Consider the following 24,403-nt stretch of genomic DNA (forward strand, 5'->3'; position numbering starts at 1 on the left):
GGTTATTTTTCATGCGGATTGGAGAGCAATTAGTCACCAATTTTTTTGTCATTTGGCGTCACTGTTCGAGCTATTGAGCGGTTGGTGGAATTGGAATTATCTGGAGAATCGGTGGATCGTTGGAGAAAAAGGATTTCGAACTTTTTTCATTTTTTCTTTCAATACCGAGTTGAAATCAAAATCAGGGACGATTGTCAAGGACGAAGAAAAATGTAAATATAGATTGAGAATAGTCGAGGAAAAAACAAATGTGAAAATCAATATTTCGCTCGTGGCAATGGCCGGGCGTTAATTCCATTATCGAGCGTCCCGAGAATGAAACTGTTTGGAAATTTAATATACGCTACGTAGCAAAAGTCTGATGGCTTGAGACCCCTCCTCGCATTGACGTTTCGTATCCTCGCAGAATTGTACTCTTTCGTGACACAATTGTTCATCGTTATCGACAAGATGTCATTTTAATCCGAAGATTATTTTTAAATCTAAAGACAATATCACAAATACAAATTGAATTTTTTCTGATTTTTTTACTAATGAAAAAAGAGATTTTTTCTCGAATTACGCAAATTTCTAAAAATAACTGAGAAAGTACTCAATTCGGGCTTAAGCGTAAAGTGGCTCAGGACACTTGCAGTGTCGAAAAATCTCTCATCGACGCGAACAGGTTGATTCGGAAAATAAAATGTTCGATTTCTTAATTTCATTGTCAGAAAAAATGTAAACATTTCCAATAATCCCAAAATCACGATTTTTCGTTCGATTATCGATCGAATAGTCCTCGACCATGGCGACCGGGTTCTAAACTATACCACGGAAGTGCGAGGGCCGCTGTGACGTAACGGTCTAATAACAGGCTGCAAACGATGAACGATTGTAATTGCGTTATTTGCTGTCAGGATAGTCAACGTAGCCAAGACGACCTTGCTGCTTTCGTAGATCTCTTGTTTTAATTTGCAATTAAGAATTCATGTACCGACAGCGACTGGTCATGAGCGCAGCCGCTTTTCACCGGATTCAATGATTTATTCGCATTTTAGTGCAGAAAAGGCGTCGAACAAGGCGTTTTTCAACAGAAAATATCAATTTTGAGAATAAATCTTTTCAATTTTACGATCGTGACGACCATTTCGGGCATTTTTTTAATAAAAATGAAAATCTTTCTCACTTAATTTCTTTATTAACAAACATCATTATTATCCAACGACAATATTTCATAATTGACAGTCACGAGTACAGAAAAATCTCATTCTACGAATAATCATGAAGCTCTTTTTCCTCCTAGGAGTTCCTGAAAATTGTGTTTGTTGCCTGCTTCCGAAGAGTTTGGAAGCCCGTCGAATGAGAGCGAGTAGGACGAGCCGAAGTGTGAGTGGTGCAAGTGGGTCACCGAATCGTAAATCCTGTTCTGACGTTGCAGAGGATCTTCGCCTATCAACCAGTACGTTTTCATGTTTCCTTTTCCCTGTTGTAAAATATCACTTTTTCAACAACCAAATTCCACTTAATTTTTATTCACAATATTTTTAGATAAGAATTTGCGTCAGAAATGATTTCGAAGCGTAAAAAACAACTCAAAAGTCACCACAGTGTACATTTACCTTGATATGAATAATCCCACGTTCCTCAGTTTCGTAGCCGCCGAGTTTTTGCAACAATTTCCACGTTTCCTCGGACATGTGAATTTTCAATGGCAAGCCTGAGGACTCCATTCTCGATGCTGTATTGACAGTGTCACCGAATAGACAATACCGTGGCATTTTCAATCCAACGACACCGGCGACGCATTGGCCTTCGAAAAGAGCAGATTCATTCGTTTCCGGATAAATATTTTGTGCAGTTTTTTTACTTTTTAGTCAAAATGAAGTGAAACTCTCGCTTCGTTTTCGACGAGGCAAAGATTCAGTTATAAATACTTCAAATGATTGTGATAAAAATGCAATTTTTATACGAAACTAACCGGAATGAATTCCGACTCGAATTTGCAGACCTTCGCCCGGCTTATGAGGTAATTCAAACCTTCGAATTCGTCTCAGCAGGTGAAGAGCCATGGACGCGATTTCCCCGGCATGTTTGTTGCCGTTTTTTATGGGCAGACCGGAAACGACCATGTAAGCGTCTCCGATAGTTTCGACCTCCACAAAGAAATTCGTTGTTGGATAATAAAATGGATCGGGAAAGGCTGAAATTCTTCAAGCGATCGTGAATTGAATCAACATCGAAGTGACGCTGTTCTCACCTTGTACACGTCATAATGGGAGATGATGTAGTCGTAATAAGTGTAAAGTTCATTCAACAACGTAACAACTTCGAGAGGCGTACTGTTCGCTGCCAATTCGGTAAATCCGACAATGTCACTGAACAGAATCGTTACCGAATCGAAACTCTCCGCTTCGATCGGTTCTCCACGTTTCAACGATTCAGCGACAGTTCTGTTTCGAAAAATCACCCACAAAAATCCCTCAATTATGACGATTCCCAACTCGTGTGACAACCAACGAAATTGTTAATGATTTTTTGTGCACTCACCGTGGAAACATGCGATGAAGGAGCGCATCAGTTTTTTCTTTCTCTCCCATCAGCTCGTTCGTTCTCTCTTGCACAAGATCCTCGAGATTGCAAGTGTATTTTTGCATCATTGCTAACATGTTATCAAAAATATTGGACTTTCTGGAAACGATTTTATTCTCATTGACGTTAGTGACCCACGGATACGAAATCATATGCTAATTTCTCATTATTTATTCGTTTCGATGCACGAGCTAAGAAATTGTTTTATTCGATAAAATTTCTGTTCAATGATTCGTGGCAATAAGAATGAAAACTGTGGGCCCCACAAATTTTGTGGTACTTGGACGATGTTTTTGTCATTGGATTCGCATTTGCCTGGGCTTTGAGCCAGCAAGTAAGATCATTGAATAAACCAAATTTTTGTCCAATCAAAAATTCATTCCAGTCGATTTCATAGTCAAAAAATGTTGTTCTCCGGATTTTCTTGATCTCATAAAATCCTGTCGAATCGCCCAATTTCTTTTCTCATCATAAATTTGGAATTCCTACGAAACTAAACTCACAATCCTGATTGCATTGGTTTGAGTACCACAGATACGAGTTTCATATCAGGACGTCGGTCAGATTCTTCCTGCCAGCAGGAAGCAATGCACTTTCTGACATAGCCAGACACTGATTTGAGCCTGCCAAGATCCGGTCTGAGTAATTGACCGCTACGAATTCCCTGGATTATTTCGATAGGACTGAGAAGAGTGTCCTGCCAGGGATCTCGACGTGTCATCGTTTCGTAGAGCACCAGGCCTAGGCTGATGATCGTTCAGTTTAAAATTCGATAAAATACCTTCAATTCCACAATTTTCACATGGTTTACCTGTAAACGTCACCCTTTTGAGTACCCTTCGGACATGGCAACGGATTCCTCAATATTTCAGGCGCCATGTACAACTTTTTGTTCTGCAATTTAACGAGGCCATTCGGCTCCTCGCTTCCAGCCTTAAATTCGTTCAGACCAAAGTCCGATACTTGGAGTATCCAACGACTGTCCACCAGACAATTGGTACTTGTCAAATTTCCGTGTGATCCTATTTCGCTGTCGTGAAGGTAAATCATTCCCTGAAGCAATAGAGCTTTTTATTTATCCACGAATAAATTAATTTACAGTAAACTGCCTTCACTTAATATTTCAAGTTCGAAATATTCGATGATGTACGAACTTTCCAGTGATTTGATATTGAAAATGGATTTGTTCAGCTCATTATTCGTTTTTATTAATAGCAAAGACAATTTTCATTGCCTTCACTAAACAAGTACTTGGAATTAATTAATGAAAAGAAATGAATTTTTTTTTGTTGAAGCTTAGTACCCTGAGCAAATCACCGATGAGGGACGACACGAACATCGTGTCCAGACGAAGATCACTGTTCCTCAAAATGTCCTGGAGCGATCCTCTGGCGCAGTACGTCGTAACGATGAAAATAGCCCCCGCTTCGACGACAGCACCGACGAAATGGACCAAATTCTCGTGTCTCACTTCCCGAATTTGTTTCAACTCTTTTCTTATCGATCTTGTAAGGTCCATTGTTTTTTTGTGAACCTCCTTCACTGCGACCAAATTCTCACGATAAAGAGCCACTTTAGTGTAAGTTCGTGAGGAACAACCGTACGTCTCGAAGCGCTAAAAATCTCATAGAATAATCGACATTAATATTCGTCAATGAGAAATTAGTAGGGCTAATCTTGCGCTTGAATAATTACGGAATTTTTTCCATTTTGCTGTAAATCACTCGGCTCGTCAGGCAACATCGTTAAGCTGTTGAGCTCGATTCTCCACAAAATGCACGCAAGTTTCTGCTCGTAGCGATAGTGCCTGATTTAAAGACGCCTCGTTGATTTATCGTGCAAAAGTGATTTATCGTTGGAGGAAAATATTCATGTGATTGTCACAACGAGCATACTTGAAAGCAAAAGCTGCTGATATCACGACCATTCCAACAAACGCTGAAAGTGCTAAATATAGTCTCCAATCGCTCCAATCGTTTATTTTTTTCCAGGATCCATTCGAGTCCTTGGTTTCTTCGTCGCACAGATCATCGCCGGGATAATCGCAGATCGGGTCAGCCGTCGGTGGTCCCTTTCCGACCCACTCGATTTCTGGAAAATTTCATCGAATCGACAACGCTTGGTCAGCTCATTCGGACACCTTACAACTTTCCAACAAACTGCTGCTGAATGAACATTTCATCGAGTTCTCCAGCTCCAGAAAGTGGCAAAAAAACTTTTTGTCATTATCGAAAATTGGAGGCTTTTTCACGCTTTTTCTCACCTCTCCTAGAATCGGTGTATTTGAACATCGGTAGTCCACCGGAACCGTTGTTATCGTAATGGAAATAGCCGACCGGTTGCATCGACCGTTTCGCTCTCCTGTCACCCGATGAATAATCCTTGAGCAAGGTAACGACGGTGAAATTACATTCGGCGTCACCGTTCTCATCGATGAATACCTAATCGAGTGTCAAAATTTTATGATTTTCTTTTCCTTTGTTCGAAAAAAGGGAAATAATATTTTTATCGAATAGCTGGAAGATTTTAAGTGCTCACGTCGTATCCTTGGATCGAGTGATAGCTGCGATTTCGTATTCGTCTCTGAATGGCTGAACCGTTGCGTGGATCTTCGCCTGCTTTCAAAATTTCGGTAACTGCTTGCGCATAAATCATAACAGCGTCATACAGATGCGCCGCTTGAATGGGTACCTTGACAAATAATCATACTGACAATAAAACAGTTTCGAACGAATTATCCAAATCGTGCTCGAGATTAAATCGCTGCGAATGGGCAATTTGCTTGCAAATTGCATTCTAATAATTATTTAATGTTTGAATGTGCGACTCACTGCAATTGTTTTGAATATTTCACTGTGATACGGCACACAGAACGGCCATCGCACCGAGTACTCTTTGATTCGTTCAGAAATTGACCTGTCAAAGAATAGTTTTTTCTGTCGATTATTTAATCCTCTGCGACAATGAAATGATTTGGAGCTATTGTCAAAAACTCACTGGAAATTTGGATTTTTTATGTGAGTCGGAGTTAGTTTTAGTACAGAACGAAATCCGAATTTTATGTCTTCGGACATGTTTCGATCCGGGAGATAGGGATCGATGTAGTCTGCCAATCAAATTGCGAAGCAGAAGATTGAAGCAAAATTTTTAGCCATTTTTTGAAGTTTAGGAAAAAACTGAAGTAAAATTAGGCGACGCTGAATCTCGAATCTCGTGCAATTCATTCGGTCACTCGAAGACATTATTTGAACGAGAAAATTACAGATTCGTTTCAATGCAAAAAGTTGGCAGTACTTTTGCTTCTTCGAAGGTTCGAAACTGCACGAAATTCTTGTCAAAATTTTAACTCCAGTCCCAAGCATTAGCCTCTTTGATAAATTTACTAAAATTTCTTCCAAATGCACTCCAAAAATCCATGCAAATTTTACTCCAATTTTGAACTCTCATTAAAAAAAAAATCGACTATGGTAATTACGGTAAATTTTCGATAATTCAAATACTCACTTCTCTGAGTCATTTCTTTTTGTTTACGCGGATCGTAAATTTTGTCGTCGACGGAAATAACGACGTATTTTCCGGTGTACAAGAGGCGCCGTTTTTGCAAGCATTTTACAAAATCCACGAGCGCGATGTGTTCTCCAACGAAAACGTATACTTCGCCATTGATTAAACGATTGATATCCAATTATTAGCTTTTTCAGTGCGAAATATTTTGTCTTAACTGAGAATAATTCTTACTTCGAGTTTTCCGATAAGTTCCCGTCACGATAGCGTCGAGTTTGCTCTCAAACATCGGAATATAATCGTTCACAGTGTAAGTTCCCGTAACCTGAATTCCATAAGTCTAAAAAAAGCAACATTTCGATTTTCACGTACCTTCGAGGCGTTTTTTCAATCGCTGAAACTTTGGTTTTGGCAAAACTTTCGATTCATTTGAATTTATAGTTTTTCAAGGTCAAATATTTTCCAAATTTCAAATTTCCGTTTCGGTGAATCGTTTTATCAAACATACCGTAAGATAATCGTTCAATTTGTTGTCGCTCGTCGAACGGACAGTGCCGTACAAAACGACCACTTTGTTCCATCCGTAAGTTCTCAGGAGGGCGACGACACTTTTGCCAATTTTACTGGTCGACGGCAAAGTTCTTGCGAATGTATAGAAAACGTTGCTGTTCGAGACTTCCGGATCTTCGCATTTCTGAAGCACGAAAAATAGAAACTTTGATGGCAAACGAGCTAATAATTCGATAAATAAATTGATACGAAATTTTGATAAAAATAAAAACTATCGAGGGATTTTCCATTGAGTTTTATTCAATTTTAATTGAATTTTAGTACTTTCCGTCACTCCCATTTTGACGAAGGGCACTTATTTTTATTTCAACTCCTTTCACGGTTTCTCGCAAAATCCGAAGCCTTTTTTCACCCATTCTACAAATTTGATCCTCCCGATTGTTGACTTATCTCCCACCTCCCCATACAGGCTTCCAAAAATTGTTCAGTATCACGAAATAAGTCCTCAAGGCTCAAAGGTCGCCCTCGTTATCGACATAAAAGGCCTCGCTTCCTCGACGTTGAATTTTTTTCACTTCATCTCTCTGATCATTCAGATATTTTTCAAAGCATTAAAAAAAGTTATTCAGTATGATTATTAAGAAAATAAAGATTGTTTTTCTCCCAAATCCTGTTAGTCGGTTCTACCTAAGATCCAAGATGACTTTTCCTCCCACGACCCTGAATTCCATTAAGGTTTCAAAACTAAATTTGGCGACTGAAATAATTCTTGGAATATATTAATAAATATTCGAGACGTTGCGTTGGTCAATTTCGTCTATCTATTCATAAGCTCGAAAAATGTTGTTTTGGCCTTGCTTTTCGTGCATAATGAAAGCTGTGAAGACCCCAACGCGGTGTCTAACATTCCCGAATAATCGATTAACCAAATAAGGAGGTTTTACCAAAACAAAAGCTTCCCACGACACAGACGACTGGTTGAGTGGGCTGAGAAGAGAAATTGTACGAAGAGCAGCCGAAATAATGAAATTGTTTTGCGTTTTTGATCCACGAGGGTTAAAAAATACAAAAATTCAGAAAAACTGTTCGCCAATGTGCAATGATCGAAAATGTTTGATGAAAGAAAACTGAGAATGGGACTCTGAGCTTTCGTCCACTGACGACCAGACATTTTCATGGATTTTCTGTCCTCTTTTTCAATTTGGAATGAGATGAGCCGAAAGGGTCAGTACAGTAAAGAAACTTTGGAAAATAACAGTGAGAAAATGGGGGATGGTCAGCGTCAGCATTTTTTTTCATTAGTGGTTAAGGCGAGGGTGTTAGAATGAGATTTCTTGTCCCTCGGGGGCATCAATCTCCGAGGGATACTGAACGACGTCTCTGTTTCTTCTTCTTCTTCGTAAACATGCACGGTGAATGAAACGTATGAATAAAAAAATCGGAAAAAATTAGGAAGTTGGAATTGTTTTTTCCAGACAGAAATAATTTCGTTGATTCTTTTTTTCTTTTAAATAATTGTTAAAACTTTTAGAACGGAGTTTCGACTTACGTAAGAGATGAGTGGCAAGTTCCAAGCTGCGGCAACGAGTGCCTCGATTTTGCAAAATACGTCGGGACCGATGAAAGCGACGACGCCGGAATCTTGCATTTCCGTCATTATTCTTATGCTCAATGCAGTGTGGGAAAGTGCATCGTCGCCCCGCCCTTCGAAAATGGTATTTCGATTGCATAAACAAAAGAAAATTAAAGTTTGGGGAAAATTCATTTTCCATCGAATTTAATGGGCTAAAATTTCAAAAACTCCTCACCTATGTCAGCTGCTAAAAAGTTCAATTTGTATCCAGGCAAAAGATTTGGATCTTCGTTGACTCTGGCAACGGCGAGTGGCAGAGCTCCGAGGATAACCTTGAACAGAAATTTTCTAAAATCTCATCAATGAAGCAGCGAACACGTTTTGAACCATGAATTCGGTTTACGTCCGCAGAGGAGTAGTGGTAAGTTAAAAACTCGAGATTTCCGAGCGCTTTGATCACCTGACTTCGTCCGTAAGATCCAAGAAAGCCGATGGTGATAGTTTTGTCAGAATTTCTGAGTGCATTGCTCCCACTCCTTAAATAGTCGTAGAGAAGCCTGTAACCACGAAACGTAGCGTTCGCACTGTTGGGACATTTTTCGAAATTTTCTTCGGCGCTCGCCAAAGAGACTATTAAGAATCCAGCAGCAGCCACGATTACAAAAAACTCTCGAAATTCTCCAAACCTCGTGGCATTATGATACTTGTAAAAGTCATCGAAACGAAAAGATCGAGATCGCACTGGGTTCATATCAAAGTCGCACTTTTATCCAGTGAGTTAAAAAAAAATTGAAAATTTCATTAAAAACAATTTCTTTTTTTAATATCGAAGTAAACAACGACGTTTGTGCTGCAACACTCGAAATGCACTTGTATCAAAGCGCTCCGATTGCCGTCGGTCCCTTCATTTCGAACTCCGATTCGAAATTAGCGCCGAGAGTTTTTTCGAGACGCGATAACGCGCCTCCCGATCACGTCTCGTCCCGATTCTCGATCGAATACGTATCAATGGAAAATACATGAATATTTGTTCAAAGGAACAGAAGGAGTGCGAAGGCTTTTTCGCTTCTGCGCCGCGTGGTCAACTTTTCAAGTGCCAGGCGCCGGAATTCCAACCCTTCACGACCCCAAAGCTCCCGAAGCCTCGTGTATATTTATATGCATACGTACAAACGATATTGTCATTAGTTTCGTGTCTACGTCCTGTCCTCCGGGTTTTATACAATTTTCTTAAGGTCTCGCCACCCTCCTATCGACTGTTTCTGTTATCCAACCCCTCTGATCCGGCCTCCGCTATCTATTCACGGTTATCCATAATACACAACCCGAATGGATTACTACGACGTTAATGAAGGAATTTAAAAAATTATACGCCACACGAATTCGTTCGTGCGTTAAACAAAATATGTCGGAACGTCGCTTCCCTTGTACACGGAAAAAACTGATTCGTTTTGTATACTGAGGAGTATTTTATTATTCAAGAATTTTCAAAGCATTCAGGCACCAATTACAAACTGCGTAGTATTTTTTGAATTTTCCAATTCTTCTCGTTCCTTGAATTCTAAACAGCTTTATGTGGATAGCGATAAGTGATGGACCTGAGAACTATATTTCCTTTTGTTTTCGAGTGTTACTCATCCTGTCAGACTTTTACTGATGAGTGGAAATGTATTGCAAATCACAAATTTTCACTGTCGACGTGGTAAATTCTGTGATTAATACACGAACATACACCGAATACGTGTGACATTTTGCCCTAGAAATAGTTTTTTTTCAGGGTTGCTCGAGCATACTTTGCAATCCATAGAAAAAATAATGAAACCAACTGTAAATAATGTCACCAGAACAATTCGAAAAAAATTTCACAAATCCTGAAAAAACATCAGATTTAAAAAAATACAAATCTGTCATTATTTTGTAAAGTGAAAAAAATTCAAATAAAACATGAGAAATAAAAAACCGAAATATCGCGCTTGAAAACATTTTGATACTTTGCAATATAAACATCTCTGAAGTGACTGAAAATATTTTTTACCATGCTTATGAAGAAAAAGACTCTCTCGAGTCTTTTGAATAAAAGAGGTACGGGTATTGGTCTTTTTACTACGGTGGATGGAACAATTGTTATTACTGCTCTTCGAATTTTTTGGCCTCCTTTTCTGTGTGTAGAACAGACTGGTGGTGTTGATCGGTGCTTTGGATTAGGTGCGGAAAAACATTTCATTTAACATCGTAGAAATGAATGTTCGAGGCTTATGTTCGCAGGGGGATTTGTTTGTCAAATAACGGTGCGAAATTTATCTTGACCCAATTTTTTTAAATTAAAATATCATTTTAAGGACGCAGCGATGGGGGGCTGCAGTGGGGGTGTGAAAATTGTAGCGGATACTTTCGATAATTCGTTCGCATTCCACTTTGATTGATTCGCTCTGGCCATTGGAGCTTTTTTCCAATTAGCGTTTGTTTATTCGGAGACTGTACGTGCGGTTTTCACGTCGGAGGTGTTCAGCGTGAAAATGACTGATGATATTTGATCCCTGCCAGTGGGAATTTTAATTGTTTCTTTCCAGGAACTTGAAAAAAAAACGATGAGAAATTTGACGGTTCTTGAGCAAGAGCGCAACTCGCGTTGATAAATCAATCGATTTGATTATCAGTCGATAAAGTAAACTGCTGCGAAAAGTTAGATCGTATCGAATCGACATTCCCATTGGTCCGAGAGTTTTTCGGGCGCACATGAAAAAAGCTTTTTATCGACCGCTGATAGTCCGACGTTTATGATAAATGGGAAAGTCGATCGATGAATTCGACGATCTTTCATTCGCCGTTCGCAGAGCCTGCGTTCGCGGCCCCCTCTCTCGCATTCCTCACGATTACGATCGTAATTAATGTTCGATGCACTCTCGTTATCCCGATTTTATTTCCTCCTTGCGCCGGAACCTTTGAAAATCCCCGGATAGAGGAATTTCCATTTCGCTAATAATTCTCGCGATAAAACGCTGCTTTTATCTCTTCCTCCCTTCTTTTCCCCTCAATTCTTAGTCCCTATGGAAGTTATGGGGGCTGCCGATGGAATTCGCTGCTTCATTCTATCCACTCGAAATCTAAATTGCGTGAAAAACAACAAAATCTTCGGCAAAATTCAAAACGTGTCCCATAAATTAATTCGATGGTGATGAAATTCGCGAGGTTCAACAAAAAACAAACTTTTTCCCATGCGAACATCAAAATTTCAACATTTTTTCCCTCATCCCAACTTTTCATGTTGGAAATGATTTTCTTTCGCGTCACGTCACATCGATCATGATGCATAATTAACTAAAGCGGAACTGCACGCTTGCAACGTGACATTGGAGACATCCCAGAATCTATTAAACCCCAGTCAACGAATAGTCGCACTAACAGTGATAAAAAATTGATGAAATTACGATGTTTGTCAACATTAATACGGGCGATCCTCCGCGCATTACGTCGCGTTTCAGTATACCCACAAAAAACAAACTTTCCCACAATAACCGTTCGAATTCTCGAGGCTTTTCGATGCTCCCAGGGGGTAAAAATTCTCGAAAAAGTCGTGTTTTTTGAACGTCACGAAAAACGTGGATTCTAATATACTTTTTTTATGAAAAAATAAACAGGTTTTTTTGCGCAATTGATTTTTTTTTGGACTTTCATCGTCAATTTGAAATATTCGTGATTTTCAGCCGTGTTTTGCGAAGCGAATCTGACAGCAGCTGTCATAAATTTGTTTGTGTCTATACTCCGGACGAGAGCGAGTCCGAAGGGAACAGTGAACATCGAAATACTAAAAAAATCATGAAAAAATGAGAGATTTCGAACGGTTTCACGTGGAATGCCTCATGCACATATTTATATATTTATACGGAGAGGTATAAATATAATAGAAATACTTGTACGTCCCTCGAATACTCGTTCGATGATTCATCATCGGTTCTTCGGTTCTTTACATCCGTGTGGCGCTGTTGGTGTCATTATTTTCAGTGGATAATTCGAGTCTTGTTATATCGCGTTACGCTCCAAGGAAAATCGTAATCAAGATTCGCGTGCTATTACGCACGCTCTCTAAAAGTCTTCGGTACACGAGCAGAGTCTGGAAATCTTCACCGTGGCGAAGTAGCGATCTCTGTGTCATTGATTCTTAGCCGAAATGGGGTACAGGCTGTGCCAAAAGTGACGGTGAAACTCGGGGGGACGAAACTCGAAGGAGGTTCCAGGGTATTCCGCTGAAAAAAGATTTTTTTCAGTTTTTATATTCCCGCACTTGGCGACGAACCGCGGAGACAAAATTCTCAGACTTTTCCACTTCGAAATGCCTCGATCGACGTATTTTGCGAGTTTCAATCGCGAGTTTCGAGACACTCCGTGTATACAGAAACGTTTTTCCCATGAACGTCTCCCGATCCGCGATAGCGAACACGGTGCCTCGAGAGCCTGGTGATTTGTGCAGGTGTTGATGGTCGTTAAGGTCCAGTACAAATCGGCGTCTCTTTACGAACCTTATGAATTTATGAATAACGAGGAACTTTGAGATTTTTTTCGTCAGTACGTTTCCGCGAGATGATTCACGTCAAGCTGACTTTTGTTGAGCGGTTTCTTCGTCCAAAGATTTTTCGAACTTCCATCGAAGATCGGAAGCTTCGATATTCAATAAAAAGTCAAATAAAATTTATCAATTCGGAGATCAGAGTGAATGAAGGAGCTTTTCCGAGCACTCGATTTTACGTCGAACGACCAATGTGCACACCTGTTAATCTATTTACGAATGCAGAATATGAAAGAAATCAGAGTCAAAGTTGGCTCGTTTCGAAAGAGTTCGTTGATCGGAGAATCTCCGACGTTCCAACCAGCAGCACAGCCGCGTGTGTTTCAATATGATTCGCTCCTTCTCTCGAACGTCTCAACGCGCCCAAGCATCGTCAATTGAATTACAATTTTTAACTATTCGACCCGTGTAATTGCGCACTCATTTATCTTTCAAGGGGTCTACTCTAATTAGAATTTTCAAAAAAATCGATTTTTTTATTGTATGTTTCGAAAGTATACGCATATTTAAAAGTAGTCAAATTTTATAAAGACCTGACGAGTCCAAGTGCACTTTTGAGCGACGTTTACTTGGCTGTCTGAGCGCGCTGCTACGCACCGCCCAGTGCGGAACCGCGTTTTTGCCTTTCTTTAAACGCGTTTTTCTCAAAATTACGTTTTTCGACGGCTCTCGTTGATGAAATCTCCGAAACTATTCAACCGATCCTTACCAAAATTTTACCACGTGTTCTTTACGACTGTAGCTATGGATCGTATCGTACGAATTTTGAAATTTTTAGCGGAACTATTTTTTTTTGGCTAAAAAACGTGCTTTTGCGTAGTTTTTTGAAAAAAATCAAAAGTCGCGTGACATGCGCTACAGCCATTTACCTATTGAATCTAAAACCATTTTTATTTTTTTTTCTCTCCGATCATCCATTCCAGAGATTTTATCAACGACGCACGTCCAACTTTTTTTTGGACCTGTCTTCTGCCCCATTTTTCTCTACGAAAACTGAGTAAAATGAATATAAAGAAAATTTTTTGTGTATTTTAAGAGTGTATTTTTTAGGCCCGACACTTTTTTTATCCACATTTATAATTGATACCGGTCAAAAGAATTCGTAGAAATAGTCTTTCGTTCGCTCGTCTAATTAGGATTTAGACCCTTAACGAATGATCAATATCTTTGGCAGAATATGAATTAGTGAAAAATTTTTTTTTTTCTTCTCGTCTTCAGAGCCTGCACGATTGCACTCATTTTTATTGGCCTGCTCATATCTCATTGGAAAAAGTTTCCAACTGATATCAACCGAGAAGCCATTTTTTCATCGTGAAATCTGGTGATTAGCGCTGGAAAAAATGATTCTATTTTTCCAATTTTCTTCCTCGTTTATTCAAAACGTTTTTCCCCCCCCCCACGATTCCTCGCTAAATGGCATCCGTCGATGTCTGATTATTTGACAAGCTCTCACGAAACATCCGCAATTGCCAATTACTCAGGCACAGACAACCGTTTATTTTCTCACCAATTTCCCGGGGCACCGCGATCCATGGGGGATTTCAGCCAAATTGGAATACTCCAAAATTCAAGAAATCGTTGTCACTCATTGATCGTTCAGATTGTCGAATAAATATTTTCAAACTCTTTTTGTTAAACACTCATTAAAATTCTTTAAGAAAACGAACTTTCTTCGGACGAATAAACACCGAACGATTAACGCACGCTTGACAAAAAATAATGATGGAAACCTCTGTATAATTCGTTCAGCAAATATGTTCTTTGATAATTAATCGTCTGAGCGATCTTGCCTTTTCGTCATTCAAGGCCTCAGCATTCTTCGTTCTCATAAAAACAAATATTCTCCCATCACGTTACCGGCTCGTCGTATACTTCGTTTTTCCCCTTATTTCAGCGAGGGATCGAGCAATGAAATATTGAGAAAGGCCCGAGAAGATTCGAGCCGAAAATTACGCACGTCGGCTCCGCATCTCGTCGCTTGCCTAATCCGGATTTGCCCCCTTCCAGCTTCGGCCCCAGCGAAGTTTTCAACTGCACCGAATCGCTGTTTCGTCACCGCGGGATTTTCCCAAGGGACGAAACGAGGGTGGTTCCCTACGCGAGCCAAAGTCGAAGCAAACCGAAGCAGGTTTTCGCATAAATTAAATCGAACATCACAGCCGATTATCTCTCGATGTTTTCAATGATATAATTATACATAGCGTCGAGAGCGTATACATACACCGGGCGCGGCGTGGATTCTGCGCGTGGTTATATCGACGATCAGCTCGTTGAATTCCCTCCGAGGAGGACTATTAAAGCTTCGTGTACACGCAAGCATCACCTTGGCCGTGGTCAAGACAGCAGAGGAGAGAGAAAGAGCGGGAGGTTGAGGGAAGACGAAGAAAGAGAAAAGAGAGGAAAAAAGAAGGAAAAAGATAGAAAAATATTCAACCGGTTCCGCAAGCCAGATAAATAGATTCAAGCCCATTTCGTTATACGATCACACAGCCGCACACACACGATAGTCGTTTACATTCATTGAGCCCGCCGAGAAGCTCATCTCGAGTGCGAGAGACAGAAGAAACTCGGGGTTTGTTACCGGAGGAAAAATCTGGGGTGCTCTTATCCTGGCGGGAGCGCAAGCTGCAAGAGCGGAGAGAGAAAGAGAGAAAAATAAATCTGCTTACGCCCTCCGCGAGCCTGAGACCGGCCGGAGGTCTGATTTTTATTCCCGGCTAGCCGATCGACTTGATTTCATAGAGAAAAAGGAAAAGAGTGCGCGTCGCGACTCCGTCGTCGTTTCTCAGCCCGCGACGGAGCGCACGCGGGAGTAGATTTCATGCCAATTTGTACTCCGCTTCGTTCGTTATGTCGATGATCCTTTTTCCTTCGAGAAGCGCAGAAAGAAACGAGCCTTTGAGCCACGCGAATAATTGTCAATAAACTTTTTTCTTGGGATTTTTCGTGAAATGCGAGATTCTATATTAAAATTATTAACAAAAGGAGCATTAACTAATTACGCAAAGAATAATTGTGCGAAATAATCATTTCTTTTTTATGGCACACACGAGCTCGAATGCTTCATATAAATTGGTGTTCGCGAGCTGACACATGTGTCTCGCAATTGGCACAAGGCTCGCAGTAATAATCTTTGACGCGCGCGGCAACACACTCGGCTCGTATTTTTACCGTACACGATGCGAAGCGAGGATTTGAAAACGTAGCAAAAAAGACGACGGTTCGGTGCGTTTTTTCTCGTCTCATCGGTCAAAGAGTACAAAAAGGCGAGAAATTTCCGAATTCAATTAAACGAGAGCCTCGATAATCATGCTCCCACAGATTTTTTCTTCTCCTTCAATTACCGTTCATTATCAAGCGCAACAATAAATTTTCGGAACGATTTTTAGTGGCAGGCTCCACAGGCGTCGATGATTTATTCGTTCTATGTTTAACGCCATCGACGTGCGCGCATAGCGAATAAAAAGACTACGTAAATAGGGAGAACGAGATGATTGATAGTAACGGTTATTTTATTTATGCCGGACGATTAAATTCTTGGCAAAGCCGATTCTGTATACGTTTACGTCACTCGAATACTCCGGGGAGAAAGGGAGGGGAAGAGCGAACGAGGAAAAGAAAGAAAAAAGATGAGAAAAGAATGCCCCGGACCACGATGAATTCTAAGGAGCTGAACGTCACTTGGCGAGTTTCGAATCAAAATATATTCGAGTTTATTGACGGGAGCGCATGCCACGTCGATCACAACGGTCCGATAACTTTGGCGCATTTTTTTCTTCCACGCGCCCCAAAAGATGCTGAGTACGAGAACGTAAAATTTTCATGGAACCGTTAACTTCGGGCCAAATTGGATGGAAGCATTTTTCAATGGCACATCCGGTCGGTCGGCACCGCGCATATGCAGCTGCTTTGTTGCTCTTTATATGGAGAATTATCATAAGTCAATGTGCGAAACGATTTGTCCGGGGAGTATGCTCCAAAAGACTGAAAACTCGAGTCGCTTCGTCGAGCTTCTGATCGTTCGTTTGTTCCCGGGAAACGAACGGGACGAGGTGAAAACTGTGACGAACGGGAACTTTGTTCCGAAGACTTGGAAATGTCACGAGACTCGGCTATCGGGACGCAAGTGCGCCGGGGAATTTGTGCCGCAGCCCTTCCCCGGGTACAGGCTGATCGAAAACCAAAAGCTCATTTCCAGATCCGGAGGATCTTGGGGTCGTTCGAACCTCCGTAGAAGAGTCTTCTCCCGGGTTTTTTCCGCCCATAAAGATCGGAGAGTCAATTGGAAAATTACTTTTTTCCTGACTTTTCGTCAGATTTTTGCAAAAAAACCATTTTTCTCGATTTTTGGGAAATTTTTTTTTCCAATATCACTCGAATAAGGAAAATCTACTTTCTTGTCAACGAGCTCAAGTTCCGGGACGAAAATCGAAAAAATTCTCAAATTCTTTCAGGCTCTTTTAACAAACAAAAAATATCCCCGAAAACCCTCCCGTCCGGGTACCCTCGGGAAAGCTTTTTCTTCGGCACTTGACGTCACAAAGTTCTAAAAAAATTTGTAGAGGTGGCGCCAACGACGTTAAATTTCTTTTTTCTTGGTGAAAAAAATTTTCTAGAAAATTGATATATTTTTTCATTCCACTGGGGGCGTCTCTAAAAAGTTTGTCAGCTCATTCAAATATTGAGAAAATAATGTTTCCACGATACCCTAACATACCTGCGAAACAAGACGAATCATTTTTATCTCGAAAACGTTTACGAAAAATCGAAAAAAAAAACTTTAGAAAAAGCATTGGGACGACCTCCAGATGTTTTTCCCCCAAGCTCGCAAATTTTGAGAGGATCAACTCCCGATTGAGTGGCAACACCGAGCAATCGATCTTTTTTCATCGTCGTTTTTCACTAAGAAAAAAAAAGTTTCAACGTCGTCGGCGCCCCCTCTAAAAAATTGTTTCGATCAACGAACTTTTCATTGTGTATTAACATAATCACTCGCGACTTGGAGGAAAAAAATATTTTCCTTTTTATCAATAAGCCCAGTGAACACGCAACGTCCGAGTCGCATCCTCGTTCAAGTTCATAAGTCCTGTTGCATTTGAGCGTATAATTGGTGAGAAAGTGAGCGTGTTGGGCCTCGCCTGTGTCCGCGCGCGGCGACGATGATGCTAATCGATGCACCGTTATTTCTATGCTGACAATCCAAACGCGCGCGTTTATTTAGTAATATACTTTTTGTTTTATTCAATAGGGAACTCTCCGTCGTTGAAGTCGTCGATGGATTTGCATATGGCACAAAAGGAGAACGTTCGCCCGCGAAACATTTGCCTTCGGGAGGTCGAACGTCCAGAGTGGCGTAACTGCGGTGGGAAATTATTGGGGTTACGCCCTTTACGTCTCTCGCAGGTACGCTCGGCCGTGGCATACGCCGTGCAGCTTGGCGCCTTAAAGTTGTTTCATTGCTTTCGCCCTCCCTTCGCTCCTTTCTCTCTTCAGCATCAGCGATCTCGATACGTGCCCTCCCGAGCGGCCTTGTATCTCTAATTAAAAGCTATGCTAATTGCAAATGGCACTAAGAGGATTCGAGACGGAAGGCATTTATTAGCGGAACCCCGCGTCCGAACGGAAGCGAAAAATCGCTCACGAACGCAGCGGACCTTTTATGCCGAATCGATTCGGCGCCAGTTTCAATCGTCGTTTTTTTCTATCAAATCAAAAACGCTTGAAATTTTTTGTTTTTTTATTATCCCTCGTTTTTTCTCATTGCAATTAGATCGCTGTTGAAAATAGTTGAGATCGAGGGTCCGAGCGCTCGGGACAAATGCGCTGGCACGCTTTATTCGACGCAGCCGAATCTTCTCCGTCTCGCACTCTTCTCGATACGTTTTTGTCCTACTTAATTCGCAAAAAACGAAACACGAGGATCGTTAAGTTGAAAATTATCCTGAGGATAGCGGTAAAATCCTCGGCGTACGGGGCGTCGAGAATGACGCTGGGCTCTCTCTCATTTTATCGCGAAGCGAAAGTTTCGTTGGTAAGGAATTGTACAAATTTAGCCGTTTTTGTCGAATCCTCGAAGCCGCGAATCTACGCTTGGAAAATCGATTTCAGTCCGGAAATTCGGCCTCGAATTCGCCGTGAAAACGTCGACGCTCTGCGTGAGCTCGCTAGTAATCGTGTCACTTTTGGCTCTTGGATAAAACCGGCAAGAAGCTTCATACCGGGCTTCGTAATTCGGCGTCGTTTTTGCCCATTTTATTTCTGTTTTTTCAATAGTTTAACGCTCGTAAAGTGGCGGCGGACGATGCGAATGAAAATCATTGAGATTACACGGTCTCGTTTGTACCCCGGGGCTAACGTACGAGCTCATTAATATCATTCACACACGCGATCCGCGCGAATGCGTAACTCGTAAAACTCTGAAAAAAATTCTTCGAATTCTAGAGACGTGATTCGAGGCGGAAACATTAGTTTTTTTTCGCGTTGAATTTCATAACAATATAATAAAATTTAATGATATAATTATAAAATTCTCAGTGTTGTCAACAAGCAGAAATTTCATCGAATTCTTCCATATTTTTATTAGGAATGTTGTATCAAATTTTTTCTTTCTTCCCTCTCTCTCTCTCTCTCGAGAGAGAGTGATAAATTGTCGCGAATCTTGTGTCTCAGTGCACACACATTTACGCTTTAATCGCACGAGAGATTCTCACTGTCCGAGAGAGGCGCAGCATCGCCGAGAGATCTCTCGCATACCGAGAGCCTCTCGGGCACACGCGACTCTCTTTTGCACTCGCGGTAACGATCTCGTTTCTGCCCAACTCCGGACCCTCCCCGTTTCACGTCACGGCGTCTATACGCACAAAGGGTGTCTCGTCCAGAGTTTTTCGCTGGCGAATGATTTTTTCCGTTTGATCCTCGGACGATTGTTTATATTTTGTCAAACCCATTGTCGCTTCAGCGAGTTCGATATTTCGATTATTTCTGGCGAAAATTTTTCAATTTTCGAACGATTTTAATCTTTTAAAAATCATTTTTTCCCCCGTCATCTGTCAACGGTTCTGGCCAATGATAATAAACGATCAACGAATCGTTTATTTCTCCGACATAAAAACGTCGAAATCCTCTCGGTCCTTGGGCCGCGTCGAGTCCGCGGATGGGATTTGCTACACCGGTTTTTTCATCAGGGAATTAAGTGGATGAACGAAAGTAGTTTTACCACGTGGAACAATTCAACGGTGTCCGTGGCAGCATGGGATTTTATTTATAGCGCGAGCTCGTGCACCCACGAAAAAGAGACGAAAGTTTGGGCGCGAGTGGCGCGTTCCGTGACTCAAGTTCATGGCTTCTCGATTGGCTCTCAAACCAGCAGCAGCCCATATGATGCACACGTATGGAACGTGCCGAGGTTACATATTATTGGCGATTATATTGCGTGTAATACTTGGCCCGTTTCGCCTGCGGATGAGTCGCCTCGAAAAATATAGTTTTCAGCGATTTTCTTGTGGGAATCGTCAAGTTTATTTGCGGAATTCATCGAGAGTGATGATCGGTGAATATTTTCAACGATTTTTTTCGCTCCGCCAGCGTCGCAACAATATTTTTTTTGTTCGAAAATATTCCGATCGAATCGAGATCGATATTGGAAGTTGAATTTTATCGAATATCGAAGATACGACGAAAAAGTAACGTGGGCAAGCACGAGAATGAGGAAGTGGAGGAAAATTGGACCATCCCGGTTCGTCTAAGGTTGAACGAACTCGACGGAGCTTGTCCCACAGCGTGGGATAGGACAGGCTCGTCCAGCGAGGAGCTGCGTACCTCCGAGCATCGAATACATCCATAAAAATATTTTCATTCGTCTCAGTCAATATTTCTACGAAACATCATGGTTTTATCGCGAGTGAAAAATCCCCACGGATCTTTCCACGCTCGTTCGCGATCAGCAGCTTTTAAAATCTTATCCTCGGAGAGCGAAACGATCTCGGAAACTCGCTGGACAAAGAGTCAAAGGTGCCAAGGCGCGTTTCCCGTTTGATCAACGAGCGTCGAACCGGCAGCGTGTACTCAATTTTTACGCAATTTTTAATCGACGCTCTCGTGCGAGTGCCACGCACGAAGGCGCAGCAAAAATCCGGATTTCTCTCCCTCTCTTTCTCCCCCTTCAAGCTCCTTCTCTTTCTAACATCGGGTCTCGCTGCTTTGAGGATAACGAGGGAGCACAGATCCTCCGGGAATGTGTTACCCGTCGAGGTTGTATTTTTATCCAATTTTTATATTCCGTAATTTGAAAAAGCTGCTGTTTTCTATGGGACATTGCGACGTCCAGCAGCAGCGCATACCACACTTCCGATGGGCTACCAGCTTACTAGCACCTCGCGGAATAATGTATAGATCGATATGTGCCTGCGCGGTATTTATTTTATTTACGCAAAGGTGCAACGAAGCAAACCTTGCTCTCTCTCTCTCCCTCTCGCTGCTGCTTCCCACTGATCGGGTATTATGTACCGCGCATGAAAGGACAATGGACCGTTTCTCAAGTACTTCGCTTTACCCATAAACGTCTCGGTTGTCTCTCTGTGCGCCGGGAGAGTGGAGAAAAAAAATGAGAAACAGGAGCCGCCCTTACGAGAGCGATTATACTCACCCCAATCGTGGATGTTGTGTAAGAGGAATCGGGGCCAAATGGAACCTTGGGGCAGAGTGGAGCATCCTTTTTTTCACTCGTTCGATGCTTTTGCCATTCAGTGAACACACGAGAAACCGGAAAGATTCGAAAGTCCAATAAAAAAGACGATTCGACGCGGAATTTCGCCCTTTTTCGATGCGACGACTCATTTTTTCCGTCACATTTTCTCGCACGTAGAACGTCCCTGGGTTGGGCGTTTGCGATGGATTCTGGAAAACATATATGTGGTACGTGGACACACTCGCACCGACTTATTTGAGGATCGACGCAAGCACCATCTTCCGCGAGGGTTTCGCTCAAGTCGTAAATTCGAGCCGTCAGCTTTTCCCCGTCCCGCGCGCATAATATACGAATCGAAACCCTTTCGTTTTACTTTTCGTAGAATTTTTATTTCTCTCCTCTCGTTTCAGTTGTTTCCAATGCGGGGACGAACGCGCCGAGGAGATGCGGAGGAGCTAAAAAGTGAGATCTCTTTGCGAGGGGAGCGGTGTAACGCTCGAGATCTCTGAGGGAGACGCCACCAGGTCGGTGGCCGCGCGCTCGCGGGCGCAAGGACCGATTTTTGCCTCCGTTTGTCGCAGTCGCCAGGAGCAAAACAGCAGCAGCGACAGCGGCAGCAGCAGCCTCGTCGATCGCGACAAACGGGTCCGGGACGCCGAGCACGAACAGATTCTAGGAATCAAAAGGGCCGTCTTTATTCCACCCTTTCCTCCTTTCTTTTACACTCGCTTTACGTATTTCAATCGGTTTTTTTCCAACGGGCTGTCTACCGAAATGTCAATACCCGGCCATATTTGTCCAAGTGTCTCCTCGAGAAATGAGACCTTGACGCACAAATTACGCTCGATCCGAGAGGGCTCGAGGCGAACCGATTCCCTCTTGCTTTCTCTCTTCTCCCCGTCTCGCGTTCCGGTTCCCCTCAAAACCGCATTTATTCGTCTTTAATTCACAAATATTATACAACCGAAAAATCAATGAAAAGATAACGCGATCCCCGAGTGAGATCGACGCGACGAACAGTCTCTGCGATTTTAGTGACGAAACGCCACATTTTTGGCCCTTCCGCCACCGATCACCGTGACAATTTTCTCCCTCCCGTTCTCAGGCACCGGGATCTACATTTCTCCATGTTTTTATTCAGCCGTTTAAAATTGACATCGAAAATGCTCCAGAACATAGAAATTGCGTCCCAATGAAGCGGGGGCCGACCCAACGCAAGTGAGAACTCGAATGAAGATAACGAGACAAGAATTCCCGATGAATGAACAAATTTCCATGTTTTTTTTTCGTCAAGTGTAAACCGAGCGATTTCTCCCACAATTATTGCCAACGATGATTCGCCCCCGAAGAAAAATAGCCCTCTCATTTATCTGTGATTAAGTGTCACTGTGCACAATGACGCGAATCACTGGAAACACGTAGACCATGCATTTCGTACAAGCATGCAGATGCATAAATGAACGACGAAATAGGTCCGAGAGTACGAAGAGTATCGAGGATGTAATGATCGAGATGTGTCCCCTTCCAGGAGGCGAGCAAGCACACCTTCCACGATCCACGATCCACCACCACGAGAGACTCGACGATTCTCGGTGTTCGGTACACGTACGTGCTGCGTACCTATCGAACGTACGCAGCTTAAACACACATACGATTAAGACACGGTAGGACGGCGTGCATGTACATTTGTGATGCTCGTGCACGAGTTTTCGTCTTTGTGTACACGCGAGTGTGCTTTCCGAGGCGTTCACAAACTGCAAACACACATGTGTACCATCACAACGATCAATTGGAGAACGAACTCTTGGCCAAGTCTTCATATATAAGTAGGAGCCATCCACCTTCGGAGGAATTACTCCCTCACGAGACGTGCCACGATCCAATACCGATTTCACACTAATTCCGGGTACACCGGGGACTCGATCTCGAGCTCATTTTCGACTCTAGTTATTCAGTCGGTTTTTGTGATTTCTTGGACTCCGATTTTGCCACGATCGATGCATCGATTTTAATCGGTTTTCAAAGTGCAGTGTCCGCGGCATCGAACGAGCTCTTGGCCCATTGTAACTCAAAGCTACGGCGCGAGGTAAGCCCCAAAAATTTTTACGATTCGAGGGCAGAGTCCCGAGAATGGGGGTTGCTCTCAGGGACTTAAACATCCGCCATTTTTTCGAGCCACTTTTAAACTATTTTTCGTTGCAGACTACGCGAAAGTGAGAACTTGACGAGTAGCGCTGCCGATTCGAGCGCTCGATTTTTTATTTATTTTATCAAAATTCGGCCAAATCTCTTATGCTCCAAAAAGTTTTATTTCGTACACTTCGCGAATATGAGATTGTTTGTTTTTTGATAATGAGTTGCCCAAGGCAAGGAACTTTTTCGATAATGCTCAGAACAAAGTGGAAATTGATGCAGCAATTCACTGAAAAACTCAATCAGATCCCACCCAATTTGCAGTCATTTGTTTTTGTACCAGCAAAAAATCGATTCAGAACATAACTTTTGGCAGGGGTCAGAAACGTATCGAGGTAGAAATGACGAGGTTTGGACAAAATTATGCTGCCCGAGAATATTCTAAACACAATGGAAAACGAGTTGGAAAGAGAACGAACGACGAAAGGTGAAGGCGGAAGTGTGGACGTTCGCGTCGATCTTTTGTTAAAATGCGCTTCAATAGTCCTTCAATCCTCCATTATTAAGTTTCCGAATTCGTTCGTGCATAAGTATTCGAAGCTCGCATTATTGCACTTTCATACGAGCATCAAATATTTTCGGCAGGTATACAGAGCGCATATCTCAATATTGATTTGCTCGAGCTCGATCGATTAGGCTCGTTAAATCGTGCGGAATATCTCGTCGGAGCCTCGTCCTTCTCAAACGTCATGAACATTGCCAAATAATGCTCTATTGACGTTTACGTCAAAACTCGACATTGGACGAATACCAATCAGACTAAATGACATAATTAATACATTTTCGGCCTTGATTCATATTCGTC

At 42.0% G+C, this 24,403-nt stretch overlaps 2 protein-coding genes and 1 long non-coding RNA gene across 5 annotated transcripts in view; 2 read left to right on the plus strand and 1 right to left on the minus strand.

Moving 5' to 3' along the window:
• The first annotated feature begins 86 nt into the window (after positions 1 to 86).
• On the plus strand, positions 87 to 1,495 carry LOC122413750 (uncharacterized). Its single transcript, XR_006261612.1, has 2 exons — positions 87 to 212; positions 1,283 to 1,495. It is a non-coding gene; the product is annotated as an uncharacterized lncRNA (long non-coding RNA).
• Gyc32E (Guanylyl cyclase at 32E) lies at positions 1,158 to 9,026 on the minus strand. The gene is made up of 20 exons (XM_043424300.1): positions 8,616 to 9,026; positions 8,391 to 8,487; positions 8,132 to 8,286; positions 6,581 to 6,766; positions 6,307 to 6,412; positions 6,073 to 6,222; positions 5,566 to 5,674; positions 5,400 to 5,484; positions 5,107 to 5,259; positions 4,832 to 5,009; positions 4,464 to 4,659; positions 4,264 to 4,375; positions 3,872 to 4,183; positions 3,380 to 3,621; positions 3,072 to 3,314; positions 2,527 to 2,667; positions 2,237 to 2,429; positions 1,958 to 2,132; positions 1,599 to 1,789; positions 1,158 to 1,462 (listed from the first exon to the last, which is right to left on the minus strand). Exons 1-20 carry the CDS (start codon positions 8,904 to 8,906, stop codon positions 1,259 to 1,261), a joined length of 3,519 nt encoding a protein of 1,172 aa, XP_043280235.1. The 5' UTR covers positions 8,907 to 9,026; the 3' UTR covers positions 1,158 to 1,258.
• The window catches only part of LOC122413739 (mucin-5AC-like), a 33,466-nt gene continuing 11,713 nt past the window's right edge, over positions 2,651 to 24,403 (plus strand). Inside the window, exons 1-7 of one of the 3 annotated variants that reach the window (XM_043424298.1) lie at positions 2,651 to 3,609; positions 3,864 to 4,076; positions 4,560 to 4,959; positions 5,061 to 5,200; positions 8,114 to 8,297; positions 8,427 to 8,576; positions 21,816 to 23,491. The gene's annotated coding sequence lies outside the window, so the exon portion shown is untranslated. Of the gene's footprint in view, positions 3,610 to 3,863; positions 4,077 to 4,559; positions 4,960 to 5,060; positions 5,201 to 8,113; positions 8,298 to 8,426; positions 8,577 to 18,080; positions 18,123 to 21,815; positions 23,492 to 24,403 lie in introns of those variants that run through there. The other 2 variants (XM_043424297.1, XM_043424299.1) reach the window with 2 other exon arrangements.

Source organism: Venturia canescens, chromosome 7 (assembly GCF_019457755.1).
Source record: "Venturia canescens isolate UGA chromosome 7, ASM1945775v1, whole genome shotgun sequence".
NCBI classification, from domain to species: Eukaryota; Metazoa; Arthropoda; class Insecta; order Hymenoptera; family Ichneumonidae; genus Venturia; species Venturia canescens.

Bases quoted from the DNA above. Each gene is read 5' to 3' on its own strand.
- Gyc32E (XM_043424300.1), bottom strand. From the start codon at position 8,906: ATGAACCCAGTGCGATCTCGATCTTTTCGTTTCGATGACTTTTACAAG. The intron at 5,485-5,565 runs GTGAGTTTTTGA...ATTCTTTGACAG, and splicing joins ATAAAAAATCCAAATTTCCA to GTCAATTTCTGAACGAATCA. The intron at 2,668-3,071 runs GTGAGTTTAGTT...AATCGTTTCCAG, and splicing joins AAACCAATGCAATCAGGATT to AAAGTCCAATATTTTTGATA.